Raw genomic sequence first — 26124 nt, forward strand, 5'->3', positions numbered from 1 at the left:
ACAGAACAAAATCTATGTTTCAATAAGCTCCAAAACTAATTTATATGGCTAATAGAATTTGTTCAGAAAATATTCATGTGCAAAGTTCTTTCTATCAGATAATCTATCAGAATAAAAAACAGATTTAATCTTATTGAAAAGTAGAAATTAAAAAAAAGAAAAGTAGAAATTAATTCACTCAATTCAGGAAGGTACACAAATAATGTTACATTTGCTGTGGGATCAAGGCTGTTTGACATGATCCCCTCCAGCACCTGTGTCGTGGTGGACTCCAGGATTTCCAGCATCGAACACCATCTCAGCCATGCTCAATTGCTGTCATGTGGTCTCTCCTCTCTCTCTAGGTTGAGGGTACACTTCATATTCTCAGTATAACTCCGAACTCTGCAGAGCACTGATGCTAAATGATCAGGAGCGGAAGGGCGTTGGGAAAGAAAGGATCGTCTTCACCTTAGGAGCCATAATATTCTTTCATAGTTCAAAGATACCAAGTCTAGATTGTGATAGCTCCAATCCTTGGCTGGGTCTACCACATAAAATAGTGCCATTATTATGGATTAAGAGAATTAATAGCATACCTTTTCACTGGAAAATTCAGAAATGAGTAAGATTAAAATGTGTTGTTCATACCTTATATGTATTTTAAATGTCTTCCATCAGCAGATTTTTACAGCAGTCACGAACATCCTGTATTATACATGACAGGATGCAAGTTTCAAACTCTGATTTTCTATATTCATATGGTGAACTAATTTTAAAACGGTAGTAAAAGTAAAAAGTATACCCAGAGCACATACTACCAAAAAATAGCATCTCTGAGTGAACAAAAGGGATTCAATAAAGCATCAGTTGACTTTTATAGTTAGAAAAACCTGGGAAGGAAACTAGGATGATGTTCTTTATAATTGTTCTAAAAATTCAACTCTAAGAAAGTTATAACAGGACTAATTAATGCTTGAATTTTTCCCCCTGGGAAACAGATTTTTTATGTAATGTAAATGGGCTTCATAGAAAATGATCTAGTTCATGGTTAGTAATTTATTCCATGTTCTTTCTGACATTATAGTAACACAAGCACTTAACAATGGGAAACAAAGGGTTATGTGTTTCTGTTTTTTGGTTTGCTTTTTTTTTATTACTCTTACTCATACTGTACAAGTAGAATGGTAAATAAAAGATCCTTGACAATTTGCATTAAGTAGTTTGATTTTCCAAAGTAATAATTGTATTTAGGTTGAAGAGATCTTTATCAAATTTTTAAAAACTTATGCAATTTTGTTTATAGATTAGTTGAAGGGAAGATAATTGTAATATCTTCAAAGCAGGTTTTCCTTTGCTGATGTCTATATACATTAAGATTATATATACATAAATTTCTGTATATGTTAAGATTATTTGGTCAGGCCGGTACCACAGCTCACTAGGCTAATCCTCCTCCTGCAGCACTGGCACCCTGGGTTCTAGTCCCAGTTGGGGCGCCAGATTCTGTCCCGGTTGCCCCTCTTCCAGGCCAGCTCTCTGCTATGGCCCAGGAGTGCAGTGGAGGATGGCCCAAGTGCTTGGGCCCTTCACCCTCATGGGAGACCAGGAGAAGCACCTGGCTCCTGGCTTCGGATTAGCGCGATGCGCCGGCCACAGCGGGCCAGCGGCGGTGGCCATTGGAGGGTGAACCAATGGCAAAAGGAAGACCTTTCTCTCTGTCTCTCTCTCTCACTGTCCACTCTGCCTGCCAAAAAAAAAAAAAAAAAAAAAAAAAAAAGTAAAAGGTATGATATAAATAACATCAAGTACCCGGTAAAATACCCTGTAAAAATTATAGAATTAAAAATGAAGGAAAGACCAACATGGGAAGCAGTCCACACATCAGACTCCTTGAATGACATTAGCTATAAATAACACTCTGACCTCAGAATCAACCCTTAAGTCTTCCTGGTTGGGCTGAAAGGCCTGCAAGAGCATTTCAGACATGGAAAGCCAAGATTCTGTGACAAAAAATATCCTACACAGAGGATATATCTGTGAGACCTCAGAGGAAAGAAAAGGTCATCAAAGGATACGCTCTTATCTGAAGGGAGGAGAGAACATCCACTTTGCTTATGGCTGTGTCTAAATACCAATGAAGTTTACGGTCACAAAAGGTTTCCATAGCCTTGGCAGCCCATGGCAAGAGCCTCGGATGATTACTGACGTCCTAAAAAAGAGTGTTAATTGTTAAAGGAACAACAGTATTCACTGTGCACTTGCTCCCCATGTAGGATCTCTGTCCCTAATGATTATACTATGAGAATCGACTGCAAATTTTCTCCCCAAACTGTACTCTGTATGTTATGTGTGTGTGTGTGAATGCAAATTGTTGAAGTCTATGCTTAGCATAGAGTTGGTCCTCTATATATAAAGTCATACTAAAAATGAGACATAATGAAGAAGGAGATGGGAGAAGGTGAGGCAGGTGGGATGGGAACAGGGGAGCAGGTAAGGGGGAAAGAACCACTATATTTCTAAAGTTGTATCTATGAAAAAAATGCATTCATGAAATAAAAACTAAAGAAAAAGTACTCAGTAGACTAGCTGACCCATAATAATTAACATCATATTAGATATTACATTGATTTTATATTTCACACCATCATTCAGCCAATTTTGACAAACATTTAAAACATAGAAGTCAGTCTTTCCTACTCAGAAATGTAAATGACTATGATACTCTAAATCATAACTATTTTCATCCTTTAAGAAGTAGAATAAAAACCCTATTATATGGTTTGGATGTGGTTTGTCCCGAAGGGTTGATATTTTTCAGACTTGGTCCTCAGTTTAAGAGGTGAGAACTAGTAAAAGATTGTTGGGTTACCAGCGATGTGCCCTCAGAGACAATTAATACAGTTCTTGTGGGACCCCAGTTAGTGCCCAGTCACAGTTTGGCTCCCTGCCTCACCAATCATCTCTGGCTGCTGCACATGCTTGCACCATTGTGATACTATCCACACTGAGGTCTTCACCAGAGCTAAACTGTGACTCACACCACATCTTTGAACATCCAAAGCCATGAGATAAATAAGCCTATTTTCTTTATAAAGTTACCCAGCATCAGACATTTCATTATGGTAATGGGAAACTAATACATCCTGTAAACTATACTCTTAGTGTTCCCCTTCTCTTAGAGGAGCCGAACTTCCTACGAGAGCAGTCTGTCTGCATGTCTTCAGGTTTGAGATAGAGATAGAGATAGAGATAGAGATAGAGATAGAGATATGAGAGAGAGAGATATGAGAGAGAGAGAGAATGTACATATCTGGTATTATAAGATGCTTAGAGATGATTGAAGTACACAGGAGGGTTTACATAGTTTAAATTCAGAGACCACACTATTTTATATAAGGGACTTGAATGTTTGCAGATTTTGGTATCTCCAAAGAGGTGAGGGATATGTATGTCCTTGAATGACTCCATGGATACTGAGAATGGGTATTCAACATTTGGGAAGCAGGATAAAAATGAGGTTTTTTGTTAATATATTTGTTTATTTGAAAGCCAGAGTTACAGAGACAAAAGACAGAGCTCTTCCATCTGCTGGTTCACTCCCCAGATGGCCAAAATGGGCCAGGAGCCAGGAGCTTCTCCAGATTTCCCACTTGGGTAGCAGGGGCCCAACCACTTGGACCATTTCCACTACTTTTCCCAGGCCATTAATAGGGAACTGGGTTGGAAATGGAGCAGCTGGGACTCTAACAGGTGTCCATATGAGATGCTGACATCACAGATAGTGGTTTTACCCACTATACCAACCCCCAAAAATGAGTTTTACTTTGCATAGTTTTGTTTCAATATTTGCTTCATTTGATGAATGTATAATACAAATTAAGAGGGTTATTCAATGACATGTTGTAAATTTTGGCTTTGAAGTTATGATGGGCCAACTGGGTAAAAAGTACCCACAGGCAGTTATAGATGATTCTCTGGAGTCTACAGGTGAGATGAAAATCCGAGCCATATCTTTGGAAATAATCCATCTAGAAGTGCCTGTTTAAATCCACATTCTTTAAGCTCTAATTCATATCCTAACAAAATTCACAAAATCATAAGCATTTTTTATTGGAAGGGTCCTAATTTCTCTGATTCGCCCGTAACTCAAAATTTGTTATATTTCTATTGTATAACATATAGCCACTCAGATTCACAAACCTCTTCTTATTCATCATTCTTTCCATAAGTATTTATGGAAGAATGAATCTGTGACAAACCCTATGCTATAATCACTTAGAAAAGCACAGTGGCCAAAATAAAGATGGTTTTCCTTCCTGAAGCTTCCACACAAGTGGGGAGTGAGTTGTCAATCAAATAATCATGCAGAAATGATGTGTCAAAATTTCCTGAATAAAAGATAGCCATTGCCCATTCTGGAATTCTGGAGGTCTCCCAGATGAAGTGACATTTACCAAGACTGAGGAATAGTTGGTAGATAGACATGTGAACTAAAGGAAAGGTCTTCTAGGTAGTGAGAAGATCTTGTGGAATGGCCTTAGGCAAAGAAAGACTTCGACAAATTTGAGGAAAAGACGAAAAGCCTTGGTGAGGAACTGCAGTGGAAAACAATGGCAAATGAGGGTGAAGGTCTAGGTAGAGTAAATGATGATTGAGTTTACTGAATGAGCAAACAGCACTCCAACCTCAGTTTGACTACCTCCACACATGACAAATAGCTGTAGGCAGTGCATTCTAATAAAGGAAAAATAAGACTTAAAATATCCTTTCATGTGTTGTGCCTAATGTGACTCCTTGAAGATTCCACCCATTCGATTAAATTTTTAATGGCTATACTAAGATATATCTGACATTGCATAAACTGTGTATGCTTCAAGTACACAGTTCGATTCTTGAACCGCATATACATAACATGGGAGACCCTCACCACATCAAGTTTTTGAAAATATTCATTGTGTCTGAAAGTTCCTATGTCTCTTTGCAGTTCTTCCCTCTCCAGTACCCCGCTTCCCCAGGTGGCAATTGATCTGGCTTGCCTAGAACAGTGCCAAATGTGTAAAATTAGTATTTGTTAAATAGATGAAAAGTAAAACCACTGGGGGAATCCATTCTTGGTTTGACGTTTGGTTGGTTGCTCCATCTTTTCTAGGTTTGCAGTGCTGTTCAGAATCAGGATTTCACTGTGATTGAAGACTACTGTACTGGCCTCAAAGCCCTGCTTTATCTGAAAAGCATTGAAGAACTACAAGACTGGGATGGACAGAGTCCAGCTACCGTGAGTCATCAGAAAGGGAAACCAGTTCTGCGCATTGCTGAACTCATGGGCAAGGTATGTGTTCAACTCTCTTGGGATTCTTGAGAACTCTGCCTTGCTCAGATTCTATTTCAGACCTTGTTTTCCTTCCCCCATTCTCACTAACAGAGGAAACGTGGTGCCTGTTAGATGTGATTTCTACAGTATAACCATTCTGAAGGAGCTTGATTACAGCTCTATGATGGTTCTGTGAGTTACCTTTTTATAAAACCAATATAACACAGGGTCATATAAAAGAAAAAGATTGAAGCTTGTAGTATGAAGTGCCTCCAAGCTCTTGCTTATTGTGCTGATGGCTGGCATTTTTTCCAGTGGGAGCTTGGAGGTTTCTTTATTCTCTAACAAGCTCTGGAAATTATAACATTACCTTTCTATTTTAAAGACAATCTAATCACTGGAGTCTCTGAATAATATGAAGTTTTTAAAATTAAAATCTAATCAGTATCTTTTGTAACTGCTTCTGCTGTGTGGTTAAACCTGGGCTCAAAAGGTTATGTCCCAACTTTCTCACTAACTGCTATTTTCCAAGAAATGTACACTATATTTACATTTTGTATAATACAGTGATTTTAGCAACTCCTTTCTAAAACAACATTCAGAATTTCGCCTTTGTATTTCCTTTGTGTTATTCTAAATAGACAACCATTGTCAGAAGACATTTCTTGAGTCCTGAATGAGGGGAGGAAAAATTATAATTCTTAGTCTTTTCAGCTTGTCACTACATCAATAATTAACTTTTTAAAAAAGAGAAGCAGTATAAAAAGATTCTTTAAGGAAGCATTTAATAATTCAAATGAATCTTAACTTGAAACAGGTCACATGAAAAAGAATGGAAAACAAAAACCCTAGAGACTCTGCCTATGATGACTGGGATAGGGACACAGAAATAATGAGAGTAACATCATATAACTGACTTACATTTGCCTAGTTGTAGTGGAAAATATCACTGTCCCTTCTGTGAACAGTCAAAAATAAGGCCTTCTTGTGGAATAATGTGAGTGATTGCAAGTCCAGTAATGCAAAAGAAGAAAGAGAAGGAAATAAAAATCTTACAATGTCGGTTCCAGGAAGATATCGTGATGAATGACTCTATGAGTGGCAATCAAACAGAAAGGCTGTGACATTAATATTTATAATATTGTAATTAGCAAGACAGTGCCTAAGCAGCATTATTAGTGTAACTAATCATATTATCATAAACTTAGTTTGCAGTATGGAGACAGTGAGGGTTCTTGCCTTTATCAATGACTACCACTACTCTAAAGTTGTTTATAACTTAAAAAAAATTCACAAATGACTTTACACTCATTCAATGTAAATATCTCAGGGAAATTGTTTCTGACATGATAATTTATGACCATCTATAAAAGCGTTGTCTCAAATTTGGGTGGTTGCCATGTGAGCTGAAATGTAAGTAGCTGCCTTGCATTGTAACATTTTATCTTTAAAGGACTTTCACATTCATTTCAAAACTTACATATTCAAATAAAAGATCGGTAATGATGGGGACACTTGTGTCAATGACATAAATGGAAGTTGATTTTATAATAGTCTGAATCTAGATTCAGACTTTATTTTGGTAAGCCCAGCCTTCATCAAAATCATAAGTATAATTTTCAGCATTATCATGTGTTAAAAGAAAAAAAATTTTTGTCTATGTGATTATATTAGTGATTCATGGTACAAAGTTGAGGAACAAGCAGATGGTCTGGTAATAGATTTGTGCTTCTGAGTTCTCTGGTGGAGACTGACATGGCTAAAACAATAGGTGAATATACCCTTTAGGCTAATATCCACAGTAGTGAATCACAATACTCTGGATTCTAGATCTAGGATACAGGTATCTTCCTAATTGTTCTTTCTTAGTGCTTCTGGTGTGTGTGTGTGTGTGTGTGTGTGTGTGTGTGTATCTGAAAACAGCTCATGTTAAGCTTTTTTGTTAGCTAAAAGAATAGTCTGTTTTCCTTAGAGTGTTCTCATACTATAGGGATAATGAGAGATGATGTATATACTCTAGAAATAGCTCACCTCTTTAGACAAGAAAATTGTATTTGAAAAGTACACTTGTTACTCTGCTTAATCTTTTACTTGTAGACCAAGATAGAATAAATTGAAATATATATCTAGAAGAAATTAAGATGCAGTGCCTAGTGATGGACAGAAAATGAGACTATGGATAAAATTTGTCTATGGAAACAAGGATTTGGCCAAGTTAGTCATGTTATCTTTCAAGTACTTTATATGTTTAATACTTATATACTCACCCTACTTGTTAATTGATTCAAGCCCCCAAGCAATGTTTATTCAGGTGGTTTTGAACGGCAGGAAGTTAGGTGTATAGTTTTAATCCCTAGGAAGAGCAGTCATCAGCTGTACCACACCATGCAGCAATACTGGTTCTTATAGAGCATGTGGGATGCTTGTGAGAAATGTAGGTTCCCAGTCCACAGTGGGTCTGGCTAGAGGTTGAAAATATGTTGCAGATAGGAACCTGCAAATAGAACAGTGATTATGAGCAGATTTTAATAGTGAGAATGCTAGGTTTATATGATGTTTCATTTATTATTAGATATGCAACTTGGGAGAGATGGAGAGACAGAGAGATAAAGAGATTCTATCTGTTGATTCCTATCCAAAGGCCCACAATCGGTGATCAAGCTCAAGAGCCAGGAACTCCAGGTCTCCTACATGAGTGGCAGAATGTAAACACTTGAGCCACCATCCACTGCCTCTTAGGGTGTGCATTACAAAGAGGTTGGACCTGAAGTGGATGTCCTGCTAAGTCCATATCCAATACAGGATATGGGCATCCTGAGTGGTTACTTAACATGATATGCCAGAAAGCCCACACCTTGTCACCAAGTATTTTAATTAAGGGCTTATGAACAGTACCTAAATAAAAATATTTCTACAAATATAGCATTATCTAGAAACTCTTCTTCAAAGTTGAAGGCTAATTATGTAGTTTAGTGGTATTAGAAAACAAAATTGCCCAGGACCTGATGGCTTCATTGCTAAATTCCACAAGATATTAAACAAGAATTAATTCTAGTTCTTCTCAAGCCATTCAAAACAACTGAAAGGGAGGGAATTCTTTCAAATCACCTTAATTCCAAAACCATAAACACATAACAAAGAAAAAACTATAGATCAGTATCCCTGATGAACATAGATGTGGAAATTCCCAACAAAATACTAGCTAATTAAGTCCAACACCACATAAGAAAGATCATTCACCCATACCAATGGGATTTGTCCCTGGTATGCAGCAATGGTTCAACATATGCAAGTCAATACATGTATATATCACATTAATAAAGTAAAGAATAAAAAACATGATGATCTCAATAGACACAGAGACAACATTTGATAAAATATGACTTCCTGTCATGATAAAAATCTTAAGCAAATTGGGTGTTGAAGGAATATTCCTTAACAGGATCAAGGCAATTTATGACAAACCCACAGCCAACATCATATTGAATGAGGAAAAGTTGGAAACATTTCCACTAAATCTGGGAACCAGACAAGGATGCCCACTCTCACCATGGCTATTCAATATAGTCCTGCAAATTTTATCCAGAGCCATTAGGCAAGAGAAAGAAATTAAAGGGATACAATTGGAAAGGAGTAAGTCAAATTATCCCTGTTTGCAGATGACCTGATTTTATATATGGAGGAAAAAAAAGACTTCACTAAGAGACTATTAGAACTCAGAAGAGATTTGGTCAAATGGCAGAAGATAAAATCAACACTCAAAAATCAATAGCCTTTGTATACACAGACAATGACATGTGAAAGAACTTGTACAATTATTTCCATTAACAATAGCTACAAAAATTTTAAATACCTTGGAATAGGGGCTGCTGTGGCACAACACGTTATCGCCCTGCCCTGCAGGACCTGCATCCCCTATGGGTGCCAGTTTGAGACCCGGGTGCTCCACTTCCAATCCAGTTCTCTGCTATGGCCTGGGATGGCAGTAGAAGATGGCCCAAGTCCTTAGGCCCCTGTGCCCACATGGGAGACCCAGAAGAAGCTCCTGACTCCTGGCTTTGGATCAGCGCAGCTCTGGCCATTGTGGCCAATTGGAGAGTGAACCATCGAATGAAATCTTCTCTCTCTCTCTCTCTCTCTCTCTCTCTCTCTCTCCATGCTTCTCCTCTGTGTTACTCTGACTTTCAAATAAATAAATAAATATTTAAAATACCTTAGAATAAATTTAACCGAGGATGTGAAAGATCTCTATGATGAAAATTTTAAAACATTAAAGAAAGAAATAGAAGAAAATACCAAAAACATGGGAAAATCTTCTATGTTCATGGCTTGGAAGAATTAATATCAACAAAATGTCCATACTAGTGAAAGGAATGTACTGATTCAATGCAATCTTAATCAAAATACAAATGACATTCTTCTCAGATTTAAAAAGAATTATTTCAAAATTCATATGGTACACAAGAGACACAAGAAGCTAAGGCAATCTTAAACAAACAAACAAAAAAAGCTGGAGACATCACAATACAAGATTTCTGGATATACTACAGGACAGTTATAATCAAAACAGCCTGGTACTGGCACAAATATAGACCAATGTAGACCAATATATACACAATATAATCAAAACAGCCTAGTTATGGCCCAAATATAGACAAATGTAGACCAATGAAACAGAATAGAAACCACAAAAATTAATCCACGCATCTACAATCAATTAATGTTTGACAAGGGAGCTAAAATCAATCACTGGAGAAAAGACAGTCTCTTCAACAAATGGTGCTGGGAAAATTGGATCTTCACAAGCAAATGTATGAAACAAGACCACTATCTTACACCTTATAGAGAAATCAACTCAAAATGGATCAAAGATCTAAATCTGCCACCTTATACCATCAAATCACTGGAGAAAAGCATTGGGCAAGCTCAGCAGGTCATGGGCATAGACAAAGACTTCTGGGAAAAGACCCAGAAGCATAGGCAATAAAAGCAAAAATAGACAAATGAGATTACATCAAGCTAAGCAGCTTCCACACTAAAGGGAAAAACTCAGCAAAGTGAAGTGGAAACACACAGAATGGAAGAAAATATTTGCAAACTACACGACTGATAAAGGATTATTATCCAGAATCTATAAAGAGCTCAAGAAACTCAACAACAAAATAAAAAATCCAGTAAAGAAATGGGCAAAAGACATGAACAGGTATTTTTGAAAGGATAAAATTTGGATGGCCAACAGATGCATGAAAAAATGCTCATGATCACTATCCATCAGGGAAATGCAAATAAAAACACAATGAAGTTTCAGTTTAGAATGGCTATCTTACAGAAATCAATGCTGATAAGGATGTGGGGGTAAATGTACCATAATACGCTATTGGTGGTAATATAAAATAGTGCAATCATTATGGAAGACAGTGTAGGGAGCAACTGGGACTAGACTGTTACTCGAATTAAGACTTATTTTATGCATCTGCTCTCCCACAATATGGCGCTGGAAAAGGAGGAAACAGCTTCTACACAGCTGCCTCCAGTTCAACCAATAAACAGCAGGACCTGCTCCTGATTGGAGGAGAGCAGCATACTCAGCGTGTGGGTAGCAGACTTGGGATTGGTGGAAGAGGACTATAAAGGAGGAGAGAGACAACATGCACCAGGAACATCTATCTGAAGGAACACCTGTGCAGCCCCCAAGAAAGCTGGCCGGCGGTGTGCCGCTCCCCCGTGGAAGTGGGGAAAGTGGCAGGGGAACCGCCCTTCCACGGAGGTGGAAGGGACGGTAGCCAACCCGGAAAGAACCAGCAGCAAACCCGGGGAGGGCCGAGCAGACGAAAGAACAACACAGGGTCCTGTGTCGTTCCTCCACAAAGAGGGGGAGCGACAGACAGAATAGGGATTCCTCAGAAATCTGAAAATAGATCCACCATATGACCCATCCATCCCATTTCTGGAAATTTACCAAAGGGAATACAATCACCATATGAAACAGTTATCCATACCTCCATGTTTATTGCAGTTCAAGTTACAATATCTAAGACATGGAATCAACCCAGATGTGCATCAACTAATGACTGGATAAAGAAAATGTGGTATAAATACAGTATAGAATACTCCTCACCTGTTAAAAAAAGAATGAAATCAGAATGAAATCCTGTCTTTTGCATCAAAATGGATGTAACTGATATATGGTTAGTGAAATAATTCAGCACCCAAAAGACAAATATTATGTTTTTTCCCTGATTTTTATAAACTAATATACAGATTACAAGAAATGTATATTAGCAAAACTGACATTTTTAGATTTGATTATTATTTACATCCCTTATCTATACTCTTGTGGAACAGTGATGTTTCTACTTGCTACTTGTTGAGTTCTTTATTTAGTACAGGGTTAAAGCTTGTGATTATAAAATAAACTGAAAGCATATCATTGTAAAAATTAAAAGAAATAATAAGGAAGGATGGAGGGTGGGAAGTATGATTATGCTCTTAAATTTGTATACATAAAGTATGTGAAATTTGTTTGCCTTGTATAAATACAAAAAATTTTTAAAAAGAAAACAAAATAATTGGCATTATTTGCTTGAGAAATGTGAAAGAAATTAGGAACTCCAATTTTTTTTTTTTTTTTTTTTTTTTTTTTTTTTTTTTTTGTTTATTTTTGACAGGCAGAGTGGACAGTGAGAGAGAGAGACAGAGAGAAAGGTCTTCCTTTGCCGTTGGTTCACCCTCCAATGGCCGCCGCGGCAGGCGCGCTGCGGCCGGCGCACCGCGCTGATCCGATGGCAGGAGCCAGGAGCCAGGTGCTTTTCCTGGTCTCCCGTGGGGTGCAGGGCCCAAGCACCTGGGCCATCCTCCACTGCACTCCCTGGCCACAGCAGAGGGCTGGCTTGGAAGAGGGACAACCGGGACAGAATCCGGCGCCCCGACCGGGACTAGAACCCGGTGTGCCGGCGCCGCTAGGCGGAGGATTAGCCTAGTGAGCCGCGGCGCCGGCCAGGAACTCCAATATTTGAACAGTAGATTTTACAATCAAAAAACCAAGGAAAGAAATGTTTTTGCCATTTTGGGCTTAGAATGAGAGCAGGAGTACTAAGAGCCTTGAAAGGTAAAGAGGGCCGGTGCCGTGGCTCAATAGCCTAATCCTAATGAGTCACTCATTACATTTTCCATTATTTCAGAAATGAAAATCAGATAAAAGGAAAGAAAGAACCTCTGAACTTAGAGTCTTTTTTTGTGTTTGCATATAGTTTAACAAACTGAGATGGAAGGAATCAGAATAGAGAGGCAAGTGAGCAGCCTTCATGCCTTCTTGTGTTGGCAAAATTTACCTAGATTAAAAGCTTCTTGAGGGTACAAATCATGTGCTGTGTGCTAGCTTTTTTTTTTTTTTTTTTTTTTTTTTTTTTTTGACAGAGTGGACAGTGAGAGAGAGAGACAGAGACAAAGGTCTTCCTTTGCCGTTGGTTCACCCTCCAATGGCCACCATGGCCAGCGCGCTGCTGCCAGCGAACCGCACTGATCCAATGGCAGGAGCCAGGTACTTCTCCTGGTCTCCCATGGGGTGCAGGGCCCAAGCACCTGGGCCATCCTCCACTGCACTCCCTGGCCACAGCAGAGAGCTGGCCTGGAAGAGGGGCAACCGGTACAGAATCCAGCGCCCTGACCGGGACTAGAACCCGGTGTGCCGGCGCCTCAAGGCGGAGGATTAGCCTAGTGAGCCGCGGCGCCGTCGTGTGCTAGCTTTTAACAGTGTCTACCACATAGGAACAATGGTACAGTAGCTGAATTGCTGAATGAATATTGGTCAATCACTAGTTTATTTCAAGATACACATTAAATGTTACTCCCTTTGTGCAGCCATCTATGATTCTCTTCACTTTCCTCCAGGAAAGTAGAATCACTCTTTTCTCTGTTCCCCCATAAGCCTTTGTTCATACAAGGAACTTCAAAAGGTTCATAGGAAATGCATATTATGAAAAAACTATGGATGGATTTCAATGTTTTGAATTTCAGAGACAAAGAGATAGACGCAGAGAGGCAAAAGTGGGAGACCTCCCATACTGGTTTGTTTCACAAATGCTGCAACATCCAGGCCTGTCATGGGAATGGAGCCTGGAGCTGGGAACTCACCCTCTGTCTCACATAGGTGACAGAGACCCAACCCCCTGAACCACACCCAGATGCCTCCCAGGCCTGCACAGGCAGGAAGCTGTAATCAGGAACCAGAGCCAAGAATCAACCACAGGCATTCCACTGTGTAACAAGTTTGTTTCAACTGGTATCTTAACCAGTAGGCCACATGCCAATCTGGGATTTCAGTTACTTATGTTTTAAAACCAAAATAGAATTATATCTTAATTCCATTTTTCTAGAAACATTTTGAGTCCTCTTGTGTAAGTGGTACTGTAAGTATTATATTATCTTCTAGTTATGTGTCTTCTTGTCTATTGCTGTAGCTTATGATGAGTGTTTTTTTTTTCATTTTTAATTCTCTTTATATACAGATCAGTTTAGCATACATTAAGTAAAGATTTCAACAGTTTGCACCCACACAGAAACACAAAGTGAAAAATACTGTTTGAGTACTAGTTATAGCATTAAATCACAATGCACAGCACATTAAGGACAGTAAGTGCACAGTGACTCCTGTTGTTGACTTAACAAATTGACACTCTTGTTTATGGCATCAGTAATCACCCTAGGTTCTTGTCATGAGTTGCCAAGGCTATGGAAGCCTTTTGAGTTCACCAACTCTGATCATATTTAGACAAGGCCATGGTCAAAGTGGAAGTTCTCTCCTCCCTTCAGAGAAAGGTACCTCCTTCTTTGATGACCCGTTCTTTCCACTGGAATCTCACTCGCGGAGATCTTTCATTTAGTTGTTGTTGTTTTTTTTTTTTTCCCCCAGAGTGTCTTGGCTTTCCATCCCTGAAATACTCTCATGGGCTTTTCAGCCATATCCGAATGCCTTAAGGGCTGATTCTGAGGCTAGAGTGCTGTTTAGGACATCTGCCATTCTATGAGTCTGCTGTGTATGATGAGTGTTTTGAAAGAAGAGAAAATGTCTTAACCCGTACTTGAGTTTCTAAGTATCTAGCACAATACCATATGTTTATAGAATTAACCTGAACAAACTATCTGTGATGTTCTTATTTAGGGGGAAAATTGAAAGCTAATTTATATTTAAGATTCCAGCTAGGCCCTTTCAGGAATATCAGTCATTTTAAAGACAATAGGAAATGTGTCAAATTACTTTCAGTTAGGTATTAAACAAAATGAAACATATACCAGTTATATTAATAAGTTAACATAACATGTGCTCATTAAAAACCTTTCATTAGGGTAAATTCAGAAAAGCTGTCATGGTGATTGTATAAAAAATTGGAAAACAAGGCTTTGTTTTGATGATAGAAAACAACACTGTGTCTACATGACCAAATGCATCACTCTGTTATTTTAAGCCAAAAGTAACACAGTTTCATAAAACTACTGCCATGTGGTTGTAGTAATTTTGTATGTTGATATCTAACTACCTATTTTTTTCATATCTGGCAAATTATCCAACACAGAGAACAAAGAAGTACCTAAAGTGAATAATCCCATATTGTGTCAACAGCGTGACAATTACAAAAAACTTAATAATAGCAAACTTAGAAGAGCATGCTAATATTTCCCGTGAGGAACTTTAAGTTTTCTGTCTTCCTTACTATTTATATTCCAATGCTTTTCATTTTTCCAAATTGAAGTGTAATTCATGCAGAGACAAAATACACAGGTCCTAAATGAATCATTTGATGAGTTGTGACAAATGCATACACCCATGAAATCCTGTTCTCTTCCAAGGTACAGCACATTGCCAACATCTTAGAAGATTTGCTTGTGCACGTTCCAGCCATTATCTGTCCCCCTACTACAATCAGAAACAAGCACCATATGGTTTCTATCGCCATAGTTTAGTTTCTTCATGCTCTTTACTCTTATATAAGTGGGATTCCACAGAATATGTTTTTGTATGTGGCAACTTACACTCAACACAGTGTTTCAGAGGTTAATTCATGTTGTTAGGGTTATTAGTTAATATTTTGATAAGCAATTTTCTGTTTTATAAGCATAGCACAATTTATTCATTTAAAATATTTGGGCTACTTTTACTTTTTTCATATTATAGAAATATTGTAAGCTCTTTTTATATATGACTTTTTCCATGAGCATATATTTTCATTTCTCTTGAGTTGTACAAAGGAGTATAATTTCCTCGTGTTAGGATAAATGTATAAACTTTACAAGAGATTTCTAAACAGATTTCTGAAGTGATTGTACCATTTTACTCTCCTGCCTGCTATGCATAGATATTTGATTCTTTCTAATTCCAGCCAACATTTAACAGTCTTGGTCTTTTAAAGTTTAGCCACTCTGCTGTATGTGTATTAGTATCTTGTGCTTTCAATTTTCATCACCCTGATAACCAATGTTGTATACCTCTTCATGTCCTTATTGACCATCCATCTATCCTCCTCTGGGAAATGGCTATTAAAATTTTTTGCCTATTGTTTAACCATTTTTAAATTGAGTTTTCAATATATTCTGGCTATAAGTCTTTTTTAAAAAAAGATTTATTTTATTTATTTGAAAGACAGAGTTACAGAGAGAGGGAGACAGAGAGAGAGGTCTTCCATCCACTGGTTCACTCCCCACATGGCCTCAACGGCCAAAGCTGCGCTGATCCAGAGCCAGGAGCTTCTTCCAGGTCTCCCATGTGAGTGCAGGGGCCCAAGGACTTGGGCCATCTTCTGCTTTCCCAGGTCATAGCAGAGAGCTGGATCAGAAGAGGAGCAGCCAAGACTAGAACCGGCGCCTATAAGGAATGCTGGCGCTTCAGGCCAGGGCGTTAACCCGCTGCGCCAAAGCGCTAGCCCCTGGCTGTAGGTCTTTATATCAAAAACAGCACTTGTCGAAATCCAACATCCATTCTTAATAATGACCCTCATCAACTCTTTAATATAAGGAAACCTCAATTAGAATATCTATAAAAATTCATCACACTTAGTGTTGAAAAGGCAGATTATGTTCTCTTAAAATCATGAGCTGACCAAAAGTGCCCAGTCTGTTGATTTCTTTTAACTGTTGTTCTAGAGGTCCTAACCAATGAAAGATGGACAAAAAAAATTGTATCTAGGTTGGATTGGAAGAACTTAAATTATCTTGATTTGCAAATGCTAAGATTGTGTATGTAGAAAACCTTATAGAACCTCCAAAAAATCTGTTAATATTAAGTAAATTTAGCAAAGGTCTGGGATATGGAAAACAAATGCAAAATTCAATTACGTTACTTTGTGACCAACTGGAACAAAAACAGTGGGAAATTTGAATTTTAAGTGCCATTCAGAGTAGCATCCAAAATCTATAAAATACTTAGAAAAAAATGCAATAACTGCACATGGTTAACTGCAAAGGAGTGCAAAGAAAAAAATAAAGAAAACAAATCAGTGGTGAGAGACATCAATATGTGAGTTCTCTCCAAATTGATCTCTGTGTACATCATGATCCCAGAGTCCCAACATGCATTCTGTAAAAGTTGACAGACTGATTCTAAAGTTTGTATTGGGACCTTCCATTTGGCACCAAAGTTAAGACTTGGGATGTCTGTATCCAATATTGGAGTGCCTTAGGAACTACCTGGCTCTGTTTCCAATCCAGCTTCCTGCTAATGTGCACCCTGGGAGGCAGCAAGTGATGTTTCAATATTTGGGTGCCTGCCATCCACATGTGAGACCTGGAGTGAGTTCCAATTTCCTGTCTTAAGCCATTTAGGGTAGGCATTTAGGGTATGAACCAGAGGATGGAAGATACCTCCTTTCAAAAATTTAAATAAACAATTTCATGAATAACAAAAATTAAATTTACATTAGAAAGAACATGGAATGACTAAAACCATCTTGAAAAAGAAAGACTGGCTGGCGCCATGGCTCAATAGGCTAATCCTGCCTGTGGTGCCGGCACACCGGTTTCTAGTCCCGGTTGGGGCACCGGATTCTGTCCCGGTTGCTCCTCTTCCAATCCAGCTCTCTGCTGTGGCCCAGGAGTACAGTAGAGGATGGCCCAGGTCCTTGGGCCCTGCACCCGCATGGGAGACCAGGGGAAGCACCTGGCTCCCGGCTTCGGGTCAGCATGGTGCGCCGGCCGCAGCTGCCGTTGAGGGGTGAACCAACGGAAAAGGAAGACCTTTCTCCCTGTCTCTCTCTTTTACTGTCCACTCTGCCTGTCAAAAAAAAAAAAAAAAAAAAAAAAAAGAAAAGAAAGAAAAGAAAAGATAAAATTAGGTGATTTGTACTATCTGCCTTCAAGATTTTGTAGAAATTTACAGTAATCAAGAAAATGTGTTTTGGTGTTAGCATAGACAAATAGATCAGTGGAACAGATAGAAAGTCCAGAAATAGACCCACATTTAACACTCAATTGATTTTTAACAAAGATGCAAAAAGCAGTCCACTGGAGAATGGGAAGTCTTTTCAACAAATATTGCTGGGATTAATGTCCCCCCTAAATTTTTTTTTGACAGGCAGAGTTAGAGAGAGAGAGAGAGAGAGAGAGAGAGAGAGAGAGAGAAAGGTCTTCCTTCCGTTGGTTCACCCCCCAAGTGGCTGCTACAGCCTGTGCGCTGCGCTGATCCGAAGCCAGGAGCCAGGTGCTTCTCCTGGTTTCCCACGCGGGTGCAGGGCCCAAGCGCTTGGTCCATCCTCCACTGCCCTCCCGGGCCACAGCAGAGAGCTAGACTGGAAGAGGAGCAACCGGGACCGAACCGGGGCTCCAACCGGGACTAGAACCTGGGGTGCCGGCGCCGCAGGCGGAGAATTAGCCAAGTGAGCCGTGTCACTGGCTGGCCATCCCCCCTAATTTTTAAAAACAAACTTCATGCCTACCTCACACAGCACACAATAGTATTATTAAATATATCATCTACATAGAAGTAAAATGTGAGGTAAGACGATTTTAAAGTGTTTTTAGGTTCACAGCAAAACTGAGCAGAAAACATATCCTCTCTGCCTTCAGAATATAAATTTTTAAGAGAAAACATAAGTAAATGTCTTTGTGACCTTGGTACAAGGAAAAATTTCTTGGATAGGATACAAAAAGCAGAAACCACACAAAACAAAAATTGATAAATTATGCTTCATCACAATTAACTTCTGCTCATCAAATACACAGTGGTCTATCATTGCTCCTAAAATAGACAGAAGCAGAGTGTTTTGCACTGCTTATAACCAGAAGAGTTTACAATCCCTATAAGCCGATATAGCTCATTCACCCCCATCCCAGGGGTAACCAGGTTCATTTCACAGGAAAAGTCTAGTCAATTCATAGTGCCTGCCAAAAGCCCTGTGTAGAGAAGGCTTGTGATGCCAAGCCAAAGCCAGCAGAAGTGTGTGATCAGTTGTCAGTTCCTGCATGGCCAGCAACACAGGAGAAGTTGCAGAAAGAACTTGGCTTTCCACTTCCACATCTGAATGTGGATCATGGATAGGTCACCCAGGGCCTAGAGATTTGAACAGCATTGTGATTTTGCATTTGTAATCACTGCAACTCTCTCATTGCTGTCCACTATTGCATGCCTGAAAAGAAATGTAAACTATACAATATTTTCATTACTTTGCCATTCTTCTATTAGTTCCTTTCCCTCACCCAACAAGCTTTTTAAAAATTGTGATTCCCCAATTCTCATTACCACATAAAATTGATATCTAATTGCCAAGCATAAATGTAATTATTTCCTTTGTCACATTCATGAAAGTAAGTACTTAAGTATAATTCCTCAGACTTCATCATATATAACTACTTTAATCAGAATGCACTTTATTAATATTAATTATATACTTAGAACTTCTGTAAAAGTGCTTTTCATCTTCAATACAACTTACACACATTAATTTTGATGTTACTTTTAAGCCATGAAAAAAATAGTATTTTTCTCGTTCTGGTTAAGATTCAAGATTTTCAAATAAAACATTACTACTACAGGCCTACAGTTAAAATTTGAATTCAAATTTTAGCATTCAACATATCCATTGCCTTTCCTCAAAGAACTCCACAATATCAGTGGACATTTATATCAAACTAGTTAGCTTTTTTCCCAGTGTCATTCTCTCCTAATCATCATTTCATTGCGTAAAACAAAATATCTCTGTATAATTCTGAGCTATACCCTTGAGACTCTTTCTGAGAAAAACATGTATTTGTTATAACTCTGGTTCAGTACATTTGCCCATTTAAATAAAGCAAATATTAGATTGAGGATATAATTTTCTAGTAATTATAGGAGTCAAAGGAGTCATTTTAAAAATGTAGAGTCAAAGAAATTTGAGTTGTATTAAATTTTGTACCACTTTAATATTTAAAAAAAATCAAATGTCTGTTATTTTAAATAAGACATGGAGAATTTAATTCATCAAAAGAAAATCGAAAATAACAATAAAAATCCTAACAAAGTATACTTTATTTTAAAAATCAAAATAGTATTAATGATAACTGCTATTAAGCAACTTTGCCAAAACCCTAGAGTTTGAGGAAGTATAGCCCAAGTTATCTTCAATTTTATTAATAATTGACACTCTCACAAAATCAGTTTAGATATCCTGATGAAATATCCATCTGCTTTCTTCTCTTTAGAAACCTAATTACTTCATTTAGTACATACATTGATGTAGTTAGTCTCTTCATTCTCAAATAATCACTCTCTTTTGTGCAGTATAATATTGAAAAACAATCTTCCTAATGTTTAAAATCCATACTTTATATAGTTCTGTACTTCAGAGTCACAGGTGACACCTAGAAATGTGTCTAAGAAGATAATGACTACAATCTACCCTGAGATCAGGACTAGTGACCCATAGAATATCCTTTCATTTGCACCCTTAGGTGCTGGTTGAAAAGTTGACTCCTAACTGGAAGTGCACTGAAGCCTTCACTCCAACACCCCACAGCTTGCCGGCCAGTCTAATGTGGGTTCTTGCCAGCAAACCATGTCAGGGCCATGCCTTTCATAGCTGCGTTGCCGTACATCTTTCATTCATTTCGGTAGTGTTTCCTGATTACCAGTTTTTCTGATTTCAGCACCAGGAGCAGAACCCCTCCCTAGGTCCTCTGCTGGTGGGTGTTGGTTGTTTTCATTACATGTCCAGTACAATTGAGCTATAGAATGTAATTTATTGTTTCAGTGCTATAAATCTTGTCATTACATATTTCTTTCCATTTACTGTAAGTCCCGAGTGTAACAAAGATAAATATATGGAATTTGTGGTCAATCATTGTCAGGGAACTAGTCCATTGTCACTGTAGACACTCCTTATTAACATAGAGTAAGCTTACAAGGCCATCAGACTCTTCTCATGCTTTCGGCGTTTGTAGTAGACATAGCGAGTACTCACTCATAGTTCCTTTTCTTTGACCCTTCCTAGTTCTATGGGAGGAGAAAAACTCTCTGCCCCATGGATGTTCCATAAGACTAAGGGGATGACTTTAGTGAATGAAAAGTGTGCAGACTGATATGTGATTCTTTGGGCAGAAGCCTGTGAGAACTAGCACTCCGTTCTCCATTCTCCTTTCATTTGCCATGATGAACACTGAAGTCTCATGTTGAGATCATGGCAAAGTAAAAGGACTGGCCTGGCTCACTGAGACACCGCCTAAAGGACAGCCAGAGAAACATCAGACATTTTGTGAGTGACAGGTGAACTTCTATGTTGTTAAACCACTAATATTTCAGGAATGATAATTAACACAGTAAAATGAGCCAGTGAGCATTAACATGTAGAAGTCTAGATAAATTGTAGCTGTTGCCAGAGAGGTTGATGGCACTTTAGCCCCATGAAAAAATTGTGAAATGACAGCACTGATCTTTAATATTCTTTAGTTTCTTTCTGCACCCCTTCCCACCTGCTGGCAACTGGCACTATAGTGCAGTTTCCCATTACATCACACCACCCAAGGTCTGATCTCTTGGCAAAGTGCCCAAGGCTGCCATATAGCCTTTATTTCCACACCACGGAGTGAAAATATTTATTGTGCCATTGTGTCTGTGCTATGGTCTGGATGTTTGTGTCCTGCCAAACATCCACAGGTTAAAATCCTAACCCCCAAAGGAAGTCGATTAGGAAGTGGGATCTTTCTGAGGCATTAGACCACGAAGATGGAGAAGAGAGGTGATTAGTCATAGAGGGTTAGTGATCTTATAAAAGAAGTGCCATAGGGGTTGGCGCTGTGGCACAGTGGGTTAAAGCCCTGGCCTGAAGCACCGGTATCCCATATGGATGCCAGTTCGAGTCCTGGCTGCTCCACTTTTGATCTAGCTCTCTACTATGGCCTGGGAAAGCAGTGGAATATGGCTCAAGTCTTTGGGTCCCTACACCCATGTGGGAAACCCAGAAGGAGCTCCTGACTCCTGGCTTCGGGTTGGTGTAGCTCCGGCCATTGTGGCCATCTGGGGAGTGAACCAGTAGATGGAAGACCTCTCTCTCTGTCTCCCTCTCTCTGTAACTCCGTCTTTCAAATAAATAAAATAAATCTTAAAAAAAAAAAAGAGATGCCCTAGAGACTCCCTGTCCTTTCTACCATATGAAGAAGATACAATGAGAGAAAAGCTGACCCTCACCAGATACCAAATCAACCAGATACTGGCACTTTGATCTTGAACTTCTCAACCTCCAGAATGGTGAGAAACAAGTGCCAAGCTACCGAGGGTATGGTGTGTTGTTTTAGCAGTCAAGTAGACTAAGGCAGCTTGGTTTTAATTAAGTTATTAGGATTAATATAATCCAACCGAGGAATCCCAACTGCAATTTTCATGGTTTATTTCTTTGTTAGCAGTAAGCACTGAGAAACTTACATACTTTCTTTTAGCCCCTGTTTCCTTATCCAAAAATTTAGGATAATAACGTAGCTCTTGTAGGACTGTTAAGTGAAATAAAGAGCAGGGTCTGAATTCCTCCTTCCCTTCTCGCTCAGGTTATAGGAAATGTCATCTCTACTTACTGTCTCTCACTCTTAACTTGCTTTTCTACTTTCAACCAAATTAGATTTCTACCCACTGCCACCCTCCAAAAACCACTAAAACTGCTCTTGCCGAAGTTATCAATGATTTGATCAACTCCAAATCCAGTACGCATCACCCTGTCTGTATTTTACTAGATCTGTGTTATAGTCAACCAGTTACCACTCCTTCATATTTGTAATTTCATCTTTAATTTTTAACCACTCTTTTGCTTCTTCCTTTCTTTTTTTCCAAGCAAACAATTGTTAGCATCTTACATGTACCAGGTGATACAGATATAAATATTAATAACAATGTAACTGTGCCCTTCAAAGGATCACAGTCTGGTGTGCAAATTAGACAAAGAGTTATTTATTGTACAGGATGATTGTTGCAATCATGCAAGGATATACACAGGATAGCAGGGGTCACAGCAACTTGAGAATATTTTTGAGGATAACCTGAAACATAAAGTCTGGTAGGAGTAAGAATACACCAGACTAAGGCAAAAAGCATTTCAAGGGCTTAAAAATAAACAGTATTTCTGTGTATGAAAAAATCTTCTTCTTGGAGTTAATCTTTTAGGACACTCCAAAACACTCACACTTTTGGTCCTGTAAATACTTTTGGTCCTGTAACATGGTATTCCCCTATCCTGTCCATGGCGCTCTGTCACCATATGTGCTCATCCAATCTGTGAAGACAAATTTTTTCTCCTTGTTGTTATCTTCCCAAACTGTCCTGTCCCCCAAGACCCCTCTCTGGACCTGACACACCCACATATTCAGCTTTGTGATGGACTTTGCCACCTAACAGCCCAGTTCAGCGCTCTTTCTGCAACCTAGGAATAAAACAACAGTAGCGATTATCCCTGACAATTATATAAGCACTTTATAATTTACAAAGCACTTTGGCATACATTATCTCACCAGCTGCTTCCTTAATGTAATAGCAGCAGTGGGCAAAAAATCATGTCACTGCCGACAGCTCTTTTCTGACCTTGGTCTCCCAGCCCCACCTACTAAAAAACACCAGAGCAGCTGGATGAGAGCTGATTAGAGGCTGGAAGCTGACCTCGAGCGGGGGCCACGGGAGTGTGACAGCAGTTGTTGCCACCTCCACCTTCTCCATCTCCGTAGGGGCAACAGAGCAAGCCAGAGGTTTCGCCTGCTGAATGTGGGAAGTTGTACCGAGTAGCACAGCTCCTCAGGATCTGCCTGAGCACAGGCTGAGGGTGGCAGGCATCAGCTTGTGGGAGGTTAAGCACTTAGCCACGCTCCCCCCTCTTTTCTGATTTCGCGTTTCCTCCATGCATTAACTATCATTTTGAAAGTTTCAGTGGGTTAATTAAATTCTTCTAGTGTTGATGCTAAGAAAGCTGAAACATTTTCAACTGAGATTGACACTACTCAAGACATAGGCTTCACTGATGTTTGTTCAGTAACACTCCAATATGTCACAGGATTGCTGAGAGAACATCTGAGAGCTATAATGAGCTAAAAGTCAAGTACAGGGGAAAATGTGTTCCAGACTACTGCAGATGTTCTCAAATCAAATCATATTTCTGTGAAATGCCATTTAGAATATTCAGCTGTTGAAAGGTACAACATGAAAGGACAGTTACATTGAGCTGCACTGTGCTTAAAAATTTATTTAAACTAAATTATATGAAACAATTCTTTTTTTTTTTCACTTTTGAATCAATTAATGAGATGTGCTTGATTCTAATGAGCTTCATGGATGATTTTCCAGCTAAGAGGAATGCATTGATTGGTTGAGGTAGGAATTGGGCTTAGAGAATGTGACATATAAATAAAAGAAACAAGGTGGAGTTGAACAGACATTCTACAGAGCTACTCCCTGCCTTTATTCTTCCTTTATTTCTGTTGAATTCATTTACCAAGATTCTCATCAGGTGTCTGTGATGCTGTGTTGGGGGTGGCTCATTCTGCTCCCCTTCCCTGGGGAACCCAAAGAAAGATTGGCAGAAGGAAGTCCAGGATGTGTTTTAGTAGATTCATCTTTTGTCTTCATCAACCTACATTCCGCTGCACATGTCTTTAGATACCACTGTAGTTTAGATAGCCTGGCTCATGGTTAGGAGTAGTATTCTCAAGAAACGATAGCACTAGTTAAGAACTCATCACCTGAGTAAGGAAAAGAAAAAGAAAAATGCTCAGATGAGATTAGAAAGTGCATCAGAACACCACAATGAGATACTACCTCCTACTTACTTGAAAGGCTAACATAATAATAATAACAATAAGAATATTAATAAAAATAATGCCTGAAAATTTTTAAATGTTGTCAGGGAAATGGCACAACTAAAACTCTCATACTTTGCATATGCATGTAGGAAATAGTATCACTTCTTTGGAAACTTCATTAACTTCTTAGAAGACCCAAAAATTCTACTCTTACGTACTTAGCCAAGAGAAATAATAAACATCCTTTCAGTTTTAAGATAGACAAATTTCAAAAATATGTTAAGAGAGATGCCACACAAAAGAGTGCTTTATAAGCAATTCCAACTAAGAATGGGAGAAACAAATCTATTTTATTGTAATTCAGAACAGTAATAAGTAGAGGCACTGAAGGAAGCACAGACAATTTTCTAGAGTGTTCTTTTTATCCCCTTTTTTATCATTTATTTATTAATTTGAAATCTAGAGTTACAGAGAGGGAGGATGGAGGGAATGAAAAAGAGAGAGAGAGAGAGAGAGATATCTTCCATCTGCTGGTTTACTCCCCAAATGGCTGCAATGGTCAAGCCAAAACCAGGAGCCTCCTCCAGATCTCCCACGTGGGTGCAGGGGCCCAAGCACCTGGACCATCTTCCACTGCTCTCCCAGGCACATCAGCAGGGAGCTGGATCGGACGTGGAGTAGCTGAGACCCGACCTGGCACCCATTTGGGATGCAAGAGCTGCAGGTGGCGGCTTCACCTTCTATGCGATATAACCAGCCCTGATTTTATTCTGTATCTTGATTAGGGAAATTGTGTCATTGGTACATATATTTGTCTAAACTCCTCTAACTATATACCTGTAATCTGTGTATTTTACTCTGTTCAAATATACATAAATACATTTTTATAGAAAAGCAAACAAGTCATTCTGAAAGAAATATGAGGATAAGCATTTGATAAAATTTCTAGTGACAAAATAAGACATACAATATAAGAAATACCAAAGACATTTTTATGTTCAAATTACTTTTAATCAGGTAGCCTTTGGGAACGGAAAACCTTATGAAGCTAACCACTGGAAAAGAATAACTGGTACCTAGATAAAAATCTTGGCTGGAAACCGGCTTAAAGAAAATGGATGGCTGGGGGCATAAACAAATGTGTTTCCCTCTGCCAACTTGCCTGCAGCTGGGTGTGGGATTGGAATACTTTGGGCCTTTCACATCAGGGAGGCTGGCTAGGGCTCAGAGATGGGGAAGGGGCACATCTGGCTCCAGGAGGAGTGGTGTGGGTTGTGGATGTGGCATCACAATTCAAATGAGAAGCTGCTTCTTAAAGATGAAAAATTTGATTAGGTCCTTGGGTAGCCTTCAGCTAGCTTTGCTTTGTAGGATCAGCCAGTGCCTGCAGCCTCTGTTAACAAAAGCTGGCCTTGCCTGAGGCCAAAGCTTCCAGAACAGAACCTTAAATTGATTGCTGATAGAGTGTTACATGCAGGGCTGGGCTCTTTTGCCCTATCGCCCTACCTTCCCTTATACAAACAAACCCAGTGGGAAATTTGTCTGGAAACTTTAAACCAAGTATGTTTCTGATACATTAAATACATGCATTGGCATTC

The 26124-nt window shown here is 38.9% G+C and overlaps 1 protein-coding gene across 1 annotated transcript in view; it reads left to right on the forward strand.

Moving 5' to 3' along the window:
• Positions 1–26124, forward strand: part of DPYD (dihydropyrimidine dehydrogenase) — a 962084-nt gene that overhangs the window by 835771 nt on the left and 100189 nt on the right. Inside the window, exon 20 of the mRNA XM_008264835.4 lies at positions 5132–5311. Coding sequence (XP_008263057.2) covers positions 5132–5311 — 180 coding nt within the window. The remainder of the gene's footprint in view (positions 1–5131; positions 5312–26124) is intronic.

The sequence above is a fragment of the Oryctolagus cuniculus genome, chromosome 7 (genome assembly GCF_964237555.1).
Source record: "Oryctolagus cuniculus chromosome 7, mOryCun1.1, whole genome shotgun sequence".
NCBI classification, from domain to species: domain Eukaryota; kingdom Metazoa; phylum Chordata; class Mammalia; order Lagomorpha; family Leporidae; genus Oryctolagus; species Oryctolagus cuniculus.